At 36.3% G+C, this 12,189-nt stretch overlaps 1 protein-coding gene across 3 annotated transcripts; it reads left to right on the top strand.

Annotated features, from left to right (window-relative positions):
- The first annotated feature begins 442 nt into the window (after positions 1-442).
- LOC127793475 (MDIS1-interacting receptor like kinase 2-like) lies at positions 443-4,387 on the top strand. Of its 3 annotated transcripts, none has more exons than XM_052324213.1 (3): positions 443-1,293; positions 1,855-3,531; positions 3,843-4,387. In XM_052324213.1, the coding sequence occupies exons 1-3, from the start codon at positions 1,014-1,016 to the stop codon at positions 4,229-4,231; spliced, it is 2,346 nt and encodes a 781-aa protein (XP_052180173.1). In that variant the 5' UTR covers positions 443-1,013; the 3' UTR covers positions 4,232-4,387. The 3 variants fall into 3 exon arrangements, with proteins under 3 accessions (XP_052180173.1, XP_052180172.1, XP_052180171.1); XM_052324212.1 differs by having other exon boundaries at positions 444-1,293; positions 1,386-3,531; XM_052324211.1 differs by having other exon boundaries at positions 453-3,531.
- The last annotated feature ends 7,802 nt before the right edge of the window (positions 4,388-12,189 follow it).

The raw sequence follows: 12,189 nt of genomic DNA, 5'->3' as shown, positions 1-12,189 counted from the left end.
TTTTCTAATATTTAGTTCTCAACTAAAATTTTGTTTTATCTTAAAATTATTATGTTGTTATTTTAATCATTTTCAGGATAGAGAGTCAGGGTGTTGTGAGACATCATTTTCAGCATGAAACACGAGGTTGCTGTCACAGTAGACACATTAAACCTAATGGAGACGTAGCTTTTGATGTTGTGGGCTCGGCGGCGGGGCGTGGATGAATTATTAGGAGTTGCTTTTGTCAAGCAGGGGCATTTGATTTTGGGGATTGTGCTGTCGTGTTGTGTTGTGTTGTGTTGTGTTGTGTTTCTCATGCTTCAAACTGTATCTTCTTTTCTTTCTTCTTTCCCTTTCACTGTACGATGAGAAAGAAAGGGCCACCATGTCCATGACTCCATGAGAAAGAGCGGAGGCTGAGAGGTGGCCAGGTTGTGTCATATGGGGCTATATTTAATTAAGATGCATTCAATACCGCCCATCATTATTATTATTTTTATTTTTAACAATTTACACCCTCTTTAATGCTAACATTAAATCATATAAATGTCCAACCTCTCATTCTCACTGTATTCTCTCCCCTCCTCAATCGTCTCCCAGACATACTTTTTTCTTCTTCTCCTCCTCCTCCTCCTTTTCCATAGTTGACTTGGATTGTCGGCGGAAGACTCTTCTGGAAACGGCTCGGGCAGCCCTAACCCCTTCCACACCATGTGAGCCAATCAAGTCTATAGAGATGGATGTGGCATCAAATCGGAAACCAAATTGCTCCTCTTCCACACCACGCAGGGCAACAACATCGCCTTGCGCTGCCCATTTAGCCGAATTCAAAATACGACTTTTGCTCTAGGGTTCACTGGAAATTGGCCCCATTTGCAGCTCAATGACCTATTAAATTAAAACTCTATTTGATCTTTCTTTGAAGATTCCGAGTCTTTCCAGTCCAGTTGGTGGGCAGTTCATCAATATATAGTTTGGATCTATAAATAATGACACCACCACCTTTTTCTTAGATCAAATAGCTAAGAGCAATGTCATATTCCCGAGCAATTAGTTTACTTCCCATGCATCTTGCGGCCGTCATGGCTCTTCTTGTAGTGGCCTCCTCTTCCTATACTACTGCTGCTTCTCTGTCCAATGATGAAGCAGCGGCTCTGTTGAGATGGAAAGCCAGCCTTCAAAACCAAAGCCAATCTCTGCTGCCATCATGGGACGTTGGAAGCAACCATTCTTATTGTAATTGGGCTGGAATTGCTTGCGACAACACTAGCAGGATCACCCACATTGTCCTTAACAGCATAGGCTTGACAGGTACACTTTTCAGTTTTAGCTTCTCCTCCTTTCCCCATCTTATCCGATTTGAGCTTCATAACAATTCATTCCATGGGTCTATTCCTGCACAGATTGGTAATCTTTCGAGACTCTACTATATTGACTTTTCCTCAAATCATTTTATTGGGAAAGTTCCATCAGAATTAGGGAGCTTACGAAACCTACAATGTCTCCGTCTCAATAAAAACAACCTTTCAGGATCAATTCCTCAAGAACTTGGGATGTTGACTTTGGTTTGGAATCTTCGGCTCTCAGAAAATAATCTCACAGGCCCAATTCCAACTTCAGTTTGGAATTTAACCAACTTAGTCCGTTTAAAACTTCATGATAACCATCTTTCAGGTTCAATCCCAACTTCGATTGGGAATTTAACCAACTTAACTAATCTATACCTTTCTCGTAACCAACTTTCGGGACCAATCCCTCATTCGTTAGGAAATTTGAATTCCCTTACTGAACTGAGCTTGTCTTCTAATAAACTTAGTGGCCCTATTCCTTCAGAATTAGCCAATCTTACACATTTGCAGATATTCTCAATAGGCAATAACAAGCTCACTGGTCGTCTACCACAAAATCTATGCTTAGATGGATCACTCATCAGACTTGATGCAGCAAACAACAATTTAACAGGCAACATCCCCAAAAGCTTGCGAAACTGCAATAGCTTGTTTCGGGTTAGGCTTGAGAACAACCAACTAGAAGGCAATTTACAGGAATATTTTGGTGTACTACCAAGCTTGGATTACATGGATTTGAGTTATAATCGTTGGTTTGGCAAACTTTCTGAAAAATGGGGGCAGTCCAAGAATTTGACTAAGTTAGGGATCTCCAATAATCAGCTCACTGGAAACATACCGCCGGACCTTGCTGCAGCAACTAAGTTACACTTTCTTGACCTTTCTTCAAACCATCTAGTAGGGGAGATCCCAAAGAAGTTGAGGGAATTGGGCTTACTATTCCACCTTAATTTGAGTAATAACAAGCTTTCAGGCAACATCCCAGCAGAAATATTCGGTACCCAATCTAGTTTAAAAAACCTTGACCTAGCAACAAACAACCTTACTGGTTCAATTCCAAGGGAGATAGCAAACTGTGAAAACTTACAAAACTTGAATTTGGGCAAGAATCAACTCGAAGGTGGTATTCCTTTTGAGATAGAAAAATTACAATTTCTTCAAAGCCTTGATCTTGGACACAACAATTTAATGGGTGAAATACCATCTCAGCTTGGGAAAATGCCAAGGTTGGAGAAATTGAATCTCTCCCACAACATGCTTTCTGGTTCCATCCCTTCCTCTTTTGGTGAGCAGCCAACAAGTTTGACATCTATTGATATATCTTACAATAACTTGAAAGGTCTTCTACCAAACACTAAGATTTTTGAAGATGTTCCATATGAAGTATACAGAGGTAACGACGGTTTGTGTGGCAATCAAACGGGCTTGATACCCTGCTCATCACCTAAAGTGAGGAACAATGCAGATAAATCCAGAACAAAAACAAATCTTGTTCTTCTTGTGGTAGTTCCTCTGGTAGGGACTCTATTTCTTGTAGTTGTTGGGATCTTTCTTTTGAGCAAAAGAGTAGTATTGAAAGTAGAGAGTGAGATCCAAGTTGTACGTAATGAAAATTTATTTGAGATATGGAGCTATGATGGGAAAATAGTATACAAAAACATCATAGAAGCAACAGAGGACTTCAATGAGAAATACTACATTAGACGAGGAGGATATGGCACTGTTTATAAAGCTAAGTTTTCAAGTGGTTTAGTTGTTGCTGTGAAGAAGACCCATCCTTCCCAAGATGACAATTTGGTTGATTTAAAAAGCTTTAGGAGTGAGATTCGTGCACTAACAGAGGCACGACATCGTAACATCATAAAACTTTATGGTTTTTGTTCAAATTCACATCGTTCATTTTTGATTTATGAGTTCTTAGAAGGAGGTAGCTTGGAGAATAAGCTCAGCAACAAGGAAGAAGCATTGAGGTTTGACTGGGGCAAACGATTGAATGCTATCAAAGGTGTAGCGAGTGGTTTGTGTTATATGCATCATGAATGTTCACCCTCAATCATCCATAGAGACATATCAAGTAAGAATATTTTGTTTGATTTAGAATGTGTTGCTCACATATCTGATTTTGGCACTGCTAGACTCTTAAACCTCCACTCCTCTAATGGAACTTCTTTTGCTGGGACCTTTGGATATGCGGCTCCAGGTATGATTGTTATTTTTTTTCTAATCATAATGCCTATTACTTAATTATATATATATATAGATTAAATTAAATGTTATTTATAGTGTAAGTCTAGTATAAATGAGGATTTTCTTATCTACATTAAAGATTGAGTTGAATCAGACTCAAGGAAGGCACTTTTTTGTCACCTTCCTTAGTCTATTACTTGGATGTTTATTATCTTTAACTACCATGTCATAAATATATTCAAACTACTAAGATTTTCATTTATCCTTTGTTTCTTCTCTCTTTTTTCTAATCTTTACCTTTTGTCTTTCAATCTTGTTTTGTAGAACTTGCTTATACAATGGAAGTGAACGCAAAGTTGGATGTTTATAGTTTTGGCATTTTAACATTAGAGGTGTTATTGGGAAAACACCCGTTTGATCTGATCTCATCGCTTTCCTCTTCGTGTTCCTCATTTTTCTCATCATTGTCATCCGCTTTCCATGGCATGTTATTGATAGATGTATTAGATAATTGCCTCCCACCACCAGAGGATCAAATGGTAGAGGAAATTGTGGTTACCACAAAGTTAGCATTTGCTTGTGTTAACACTGATCCACATCTTCGACCATCTATGAGGCAAGTTTATGTGGAGCTATCAAAACAGAGGCCATCATCAGAGAGTTCATTCCACACAATTACTTTAGGTCAACTGCTTGTTATCAACTGTATCTAGCTATTTATGTTTCTTTTTAAGGTTTTGATATAATCTCTAGATATGTTTGTCATATCTTATGGTTTTTACTGGAATGTATTTTTTCTTATAGTTTAATAGCTTATCTAGAAAATATGTTAAAGAAGCTAGACTTCTTTTTTTTTCTTGTGTAATCATTTTTTGGGGTTAATTATGGAATTAAATATTAGATATTCACTATTTAAACATGAAAATGGTTGGATATCGTTAGTTAAGTTTAAAAATATTTGAAAAGTTCCCATTATATATTGCTCCAATACCACTTATTAGGCAATAAATCAAATATACAAATAAATTTTGTAACATTCATAAAAGATTAAAATTAGATACACAGATGTAATGTAGTTTGATATAATATGTTAACATTTATTATGGTAGAATAATGAATCACAAAAAAAAAAATATATATAAACTCTTACTCAAAATTTCACAATCTCACTAGATTTTTTATTACTCTAAATTTATACATTCTAAATAATCACATATGGTTATTATGTTAGATATAGAATTTATATCTCTATCATATTTTAGTATACTTTTTTAAATTTGAATTAAAGACAAACATATAGTGAGAGAGGCGATCTACATTTCAATAACTAATTTTAATTTTGTTCGAAGATCTATATTAAAAGTAAAATGCCCCATTTTAGAATATAACCAAAAAAAAAAAAAAAAAGAAAGACTTCACTAGTCTCAAAATCATTATGTCAATATAGAATTTTTTATAATTTTCATATTTTTGAAATTTTTTAAAATAAAAATATATTGAAACAATTAGTAGAGGTGCTCAAATTCTTTCTTCTAGTGAAGCTACGCGGGTTAGTCTAAGTCAAAAAAAAGAAAAAAGAAAAGAATTGAGCTTAAAATAATTTTTTTGAAGAAAACTTACTTTTTTTCAATAGCAAAAGTAGAGAAAAATTAAAAGAAAAAATATTCATTAAATGGATATATATATGATGAAATGGAACTCTTGAATGAATTTATTTTGATCTTACAATTTTCTTGACAGAATACACGTATGATAGTGCAAGTAAAATATAAATTTTTTGACATGCATCAAATATGTGTAGCAGAATCAAATACGCATCATGCACAATTTGATTATTTAAGCAATAAGTATATTCATCTTATGAATAACAATATATGCATACCTGAAGTTCGATGTCAAGTTGGGGTACATAAACGCTTTTTGTACTGAGACTAGATTCCATCTCACGTTGTGGTGACCCTAGACTGTCCATACCTAGTATGCTATCAAGTATCGTTCTGATCATCTCTTCTTGTGTTAGAACAAAGATTGCTCGTATCACTAGTACTTGCATCTCAAAGTTTCCCGCGTGACAATCATGCACCTGTAATTTTTAATAGAAATGGAGGAAGAAGATAGAAGCAGCAAGCAGTGAAGGCTCTCTATAATTTCTCAATTCACGCTCGTCAAATTCCACTGCCTTAACCACCCCAGCTACCTCTCCAATTGGCTGGCATGTGTAGCTTAATTGGAAGGTTGAAGAGGTGACTAGAAGTCGACTCCTCAACCACTAGGAGTTGACTTCCCTACTCAGCAAATCAACATTTGACTCGTTATTTCTCAAGACACATTGAGAGCACGATATAGATATCAAACGCAATACTATATGATATATGATTATCTAGGTTGACTACCTACTAGTAATCAAATAGTTAACACGTTACCTCACCGGATGACAACTCACGCCGTTTCTTAATACCACTCACGCCTACATGGAACCACAACCACATTATGATATGCACAACACCAATAGTGGGTGTCCGGGACCAGCTTGTTTGACCCGTCTATAGTCTATTGTAACAGTTGATTACTGGCGCCCATACATCCAGCCATCAACTGCTACGACCCAACGATCGACGGTCAGTAGCTATATATCCCACACAAGCAAATTTCGAGACTTCCAGTTACAACAACTTACCCCGGAGGGTACGCACAACCACTACTGTCTCACTAAGAACCTAACCCCAACCAGATTCGACATCACTCCCAAGGAAGTAGGGGTAATGCAATACCCCGTAAACACTTGCAGAATTAAACCCAAGAAGTCTCCTATTTAATTTAATAAAATTTGCACAATAATTAACTATAACTTACACAATTAATTTCTAAAACCAAATCGGGTTGAGCAATGATATAGAATTCATAAATCGATTGAGAATCATGAAGGGAGTAAAGAGCTTACCTTTAATTTGCAGATTTTAAGGTTTTTATACCCACATGTCTCTAAATTAATACGCGTTGCAAAATACTTTAATTCATCTAAAATTAATAAAATTATACCTTAAATTAAATTTCAACCGTACAGATTAATTAATATACATTTTCACACTTACCTGACTATTTAAACTTGGATTAAATCTTGAATTTTTCCTCATTACAACCTCAGTGCACCTCTATCTTCTGTATTTTTTCCTTCCTTTACTCGCTGCCAATTTCCTTGGCCGATTGCTGCTGGAATTGGTAATTAAAAGAAGAAACGGGCCACTAGGAGCAGTAGCGTGACAGCCAGTTGGTGCCCCCGCCGAGCCCCAAAAATGACATTGTTTTGGGGCTAGCTTGCTGGTTAAAATCACCATTTTCCATCCCCGACGCACGAAGGCCCCCCCCCCCCGGCGAATCGAACCCGCGTCCTGCCGCATACCCCTCTCACGTGCGACCGCTCGCGCCACACATCTCCTTCTACATATATACGGCCCCCATTAAATTTAAAGTAATCCCATGACAGTTTCTAAAAATTGCATTTACGCCCCCAGAATTTTCGAAATTCACACCCAGAATTATAATTTTTGCTTATCACACTTTCACCCGTATTTTTTAGAAATCTCCTAATTTAATTTATTTCATTCTTTTATTGCTTCCATAAATACCTCCATTAAAATAATTAATTGAGTTAATCGTCCACTTCCTTGAAATAACATAAATTAGTATTTCCTCCAAGATTCTCAAATAACCCATAAATACCTCAAATATCATAATTAATACCTTATTATTCATCTCCAAATTCTAGAACGTTACACCCCAAATAATTAAGGCAAGTGAAAACAACATAAGCACAACAAAAGCCTCCTCACCATCAATGTATCATTTAGTGAATCCAAGTAGGTATGTTAAATGGCTGGCTAGGCCCAAGTCTATCATTAGACATTTGTTTAATGATTTAAGCAAGTTTAACTCGCTAGTGAAAATATATAGGTCGAGCTTGGGCCATCTTATTTACCAAACCAAAGGTTCAGCCCAACCCATGAACATGTTGATGGGGTTTCATCACTTGAAACCCATTTAGGTGAAAATGAAAATTTCAAATGACTACACGAGAAAATATAGTTTTAAAGGTGTAATTTTAGCTATCTTTCTTTCTTTTGTCCACCTGAACGAGGAAGAAAGTTCGAGAGTTTAGGGTTTGGTTTTGTGCAAAGAAGACGAAAGCAAGAAGATAGAGAAATTAAGATTTGAAATTACGGTATTAATAAAATGGGAGACCTTTTCACTTTCATAATTTCGTACTTCTTTTATCTCTTTCAATATATAAAGATTACAAGAAATTAAAAATTTGTTTTATCTTAAAATTATTTTACTTTGTAATTCTTAAATACTCATTATTTTTTTCTTAAATAATTGCATGTAGAGGCAAATTCTGGATTTGTTAGTGAAATTATAGGTTGCATATATTGAAAATTTTAATTGGTTAATAAAAAGTTAAAAGAATGAGAAAGTTAATAAGATAGAATAATTATCACTTGAATTATGAAATCTTTAAATTTTGAAATTTTCACTTTCATAGTTTCTTATATCTTTCATCTCTTTCAAAATATAAAGATTACAAAAAAAAAAAAAAAAGGAAAAAAAAAGATATTTTCTAATAATTAGTTGTCAACTAAAATTTGTTTTATCTTAAAATTATTATGTTGTTATTTTAATTATTTTCAAAATAGAGACTGATCAGCGCAAGATCAACCTTTAATATTATGTTGTGAGACATCATTTTCAGCATGAAACACGAGGTGGCTATCACAGTAGACACATTAAACCTAATGGAGACGTAGCTTTTGATGTTGTGGGCTCGGCGGCATTATTCATGAAATTAAAGATTATAATTTAGGAGTTGCTTTTGTCAAGCAGCTGGGGCATTTGATTTTGGGGATTGTGTTGTCGTGTTGTGTTTCTCATGCTTCAAACTGTATCTTCGGTTCTTCCGTCTTTCCCTTTCACTGTACGATGAGAAAGAAAGGGCCACCATGTCCATGACTCCATAAGAGAGCGCTGAGGCTGGGCGGTGGCCAGGTTGTGTGGGGCTATAATTAATTAAGATTCATTCAGTACTGCCCATCATTTCAATTCTTTGCTTCTAGAAAAAATGAAAGGGATCGTTATTATTTTTATTTTTAACAATTTACACCCTCTTTAATGCTAACATTAAATCATATAAATATCCAACCCCTCATACGGTCTCAATGCAAGTGATCGATGATATCAACGTGTATTTATGTATTTCATAGTCATGTCATATATGCAGTCTACGTGATGAATACATATCAGAGTATGTCAATATGATGAAAACATTTCGAGAAACATAAACCACTTGCAAACCAAGTATTTTTCATAAAATTAACTTTAATTGGAGAGTACCACTTATCTTCTCAAGCTTATCGAGCTACCTCGATATCCATGTCTTGCCTCGTGTATCGACTCGATTTGCGTGCCAACATCAAAATTTGACAAGTCACTTCAACTTAAACCTCAAGGCATCCTAACCACCATAATTATTTAAATAAACATTAAAACCTATTTTTCCATAATTTCTGATATTTTCTTTAATTTTCTCTCTATTTCTTCCTAATTTTCTCAATAAATACAAACTAAATATTTCTAAAATATTTTCTCAAAAATTTCTCTACAACAATTCATAAAATAATATTATTGAATTTCTGAAATTTTTTAAGAAATTTTACTTACCTCAACTTAGCATCTCCGACTTCCTCGGTATACGTGCCATGATCTCGAAACGCGTGCCCGGACAATTTTTCTTTGCCAAAATCTCTAAAATAATAATAAATCACCAAATCCTATTTTTCGGGATTTTTTCAAAAATTTTTCCTATTTTTCTTTCTTTTCTTTTCTTTCATTTTCTTTTCCTTTTCTTTTTCTTTCTTTTCTTTTTTTTTCTCCTATTCATCTTCTTCCTCCCTCCTCCTGCAACTCAAGCAGGCTTTTTTTCTCTCTTTCCTTTTTCTTTTTTTTCTTTCTTCTTTTCTTCTTCTCTTCTTCCTTCCTTTTCTTCTCCCTTCTCCTTCTTCTCTTCCTCTTCTTCTTCCTTTCTTCCTCCTTCCTCGGTTTCAGCCTTGCGCACGCGAACCAGCTTCGCCCAACTGCCGTTCCGCTGTGGTCCTGGCCTTACCCCACTTTCCAGCGCTCCCGCGCCTCCGCCAGCCGCCCTCGCTCCACCGTGCACGGCCGCAGCCACCGCGGTCGGCCTCGCTATATGCGGCCACTAGCTGTGGCCACTACTGCGCACGCAGCGGCTTGGCTGCTGCTTGCTTGCGCCTCCAGCCACATCCGGCCACAGCAGCCTCGTCAGCCTCCATCGTGGTCCCTGCCCACCGCCTTCATCGCCCCACCGGCAGCTCGCCTTTGAGCTTCCATGCCAGCCCTTGCCCACTCGAACTTGCGGGAGCTTGCGGCCATGGCTGCCGCAAGCTACTGGCTCCCTCTCGGCCCCCTCTACTCCAGCACACACACTTTCTCTCTCTCTTTCTCTCTCTCTTTGATGCTCTCGACTCTCCTCTTGGTGCCTCTCAATCGGCCAAACCCCTTGCCTATTTATAGGCAGCCATTACTTGCTCTCCAACATGCATATATATATATATCACATTAATTGCTTAACCCCTTAAATCTTGTTGCCACAATCTCCCAATTTTTAACCAAAAATCTCGGCCATTAAAGCTTCATAGAAGCTGGCCACTACCCATTCACGCCCATTGCCCATTCTCGCTCACACGTGCATACACATATGGCTATATATATATAATTATATATTACACTAATGTTTATAAGAAATTATTCGATTAAATTCCAATTTTCATCTTATATCACTTGGACAACTCCACAATTTCAATTATACCCTCAAACACTAGATTAAATTGTATTTTAATATTGAAAACGCAAAATTAATAATCCAAGATTTACTCGATAAAGACGATTTCGCCCCAAAGTCCTCACCAGGCTGTCGTTTTATCCTGAAACCACTGAAGGGTTGCTCATTACCCAAAATCGAAGCCCCCCTAGGGGTCCGTTGATTTTTTGGGAGCCTCCTACAACGATTCGATTTTTCAGCCTAAATGACAACTGTATTTTAGCTGTACCGAAAACTATTCTCGATCCAATTTCTTTCAATACCATAAATCCTAACTCGGAACGCATATTGAGACCATATCATTTTCCTTAGACAACTTCACTCCGAGGCATTCCTTGCAATTGATTCGGTACTTGAAATTTCTATAAAATCATTTTTTCGGTATTCTAAACTTATTAAAATTACGTGGCAACCTTATACAAACATGGGGTATTACATTCTCCCCTCCTTACAAAAATTTCATCCTCGAAATTTGCCACATGTTCTAAATCTCAAAATTAGAACTCTTGGGCTGACCACACTTATCAATCCCTAGACAATCCATTTGTCAACCACACATTCCTTTCGAATTTCTCTTTCAAAGCCACTAACCACATAACTCGGTCCTTGGGCCATGAGTCTTAACCTGAACTCCTATCCAAGTCGGTACACATATCATCGTAATTCATCTTGAACACAAAAGTCCCTGAACTCGATACATCTTGACTTTTATTAAATTGATCCTCAAAGAAATATTTTTATGTCCTCAAACTATTTCACGAACCCTTGGATCCAAAAACATCACAGTTATACATCATCACCTATCCTTGAAACTAGCTATGCCTTACCTTAGGTCATCTCAACTTAATCATTGTTTAATCTTTATATCTTACTGATAGATTATATCTGTCTCCAAATCTTTCCTCCATAACTTAACTTTTAATATCAATCTAAATCTAGTAGTACTAATATTTGTTCATCCATACCCATAACTCAAATAAGTCTTCGCACTCTTCAAAGTGATCATCAAATAACATTTTATATCATCAAATTAACCATTTGGTCCTTAATTTTTTTTTTTTTTTTTGTATTAATCCTCGAGTGATAATGTTTCATGTCAACTAACTTTAATTATGTTCGATCCTTAAGGTACCATCTCATGCCAATTGACTACAATCATACTTTACCATAAACAAATCATCTGATTACTTTTCTCGCATTTGACCATCGGCTCTTTTGACTTCCAGTCAATCGTAGCACAAGTTCACTTGCCAACTCGCAATCTTAAAACTTGCTCCCTGACTCTAATGTTTAATCGTCTTGACAATAGTGCTATCAACTTTATTCGTACTATTCTAGCTACTTAGTCCACACATAGTTCATCATCCAAAAATATTAAGCCATCATTGGTAAATTCAGACTCATCATTTAAGAAATAGTCCCAATAAATTTTTCGGTAATACATCATAGCATTTCTCTTGCTTACTATTTTTCACTGACCGCATGCGCTTGGACCGCATATCCACAGGCTCATTTTTTTTATATATATATATTATTATTACTCACTGACATAATCGCCCAGCTACACATCCTCGATTTACCCACTAGGGCTATTTTAGACTGATCGTCTAGCCCAACAAGGCTTTTATTCTTCAAAATCGAAAATCCTAGATCTCTAATAGATTTCGATCTATTACTAACATCCTGACACATCTGTCATTACCTATCTCTCTCAAACACACCAAAGATTCTGAAAGACATCAATCTGTAACCATCCCGCTAACTGGAGTGGGTAGGTACTTA

The sequence above is a fragment of the Diospyros lotus genome, unplaced genomic scaffold, assembly GCF_014633365.1.
Source record: "Diospyros lotus cultivar Yz01 unplaced genomic scaffold, ASM1463336v1 tig00010963_1, whole genome shotgun sequence".
NCBI lineage: Eukaryota > Viridiplantae > Streptophyta > Magnoliopsida > Ericales > Ebenaceae > Diospyros > Diospyros lotus.
This window is presented reverse-complemented; position numbering and strand designations above follow the sequence as displayed.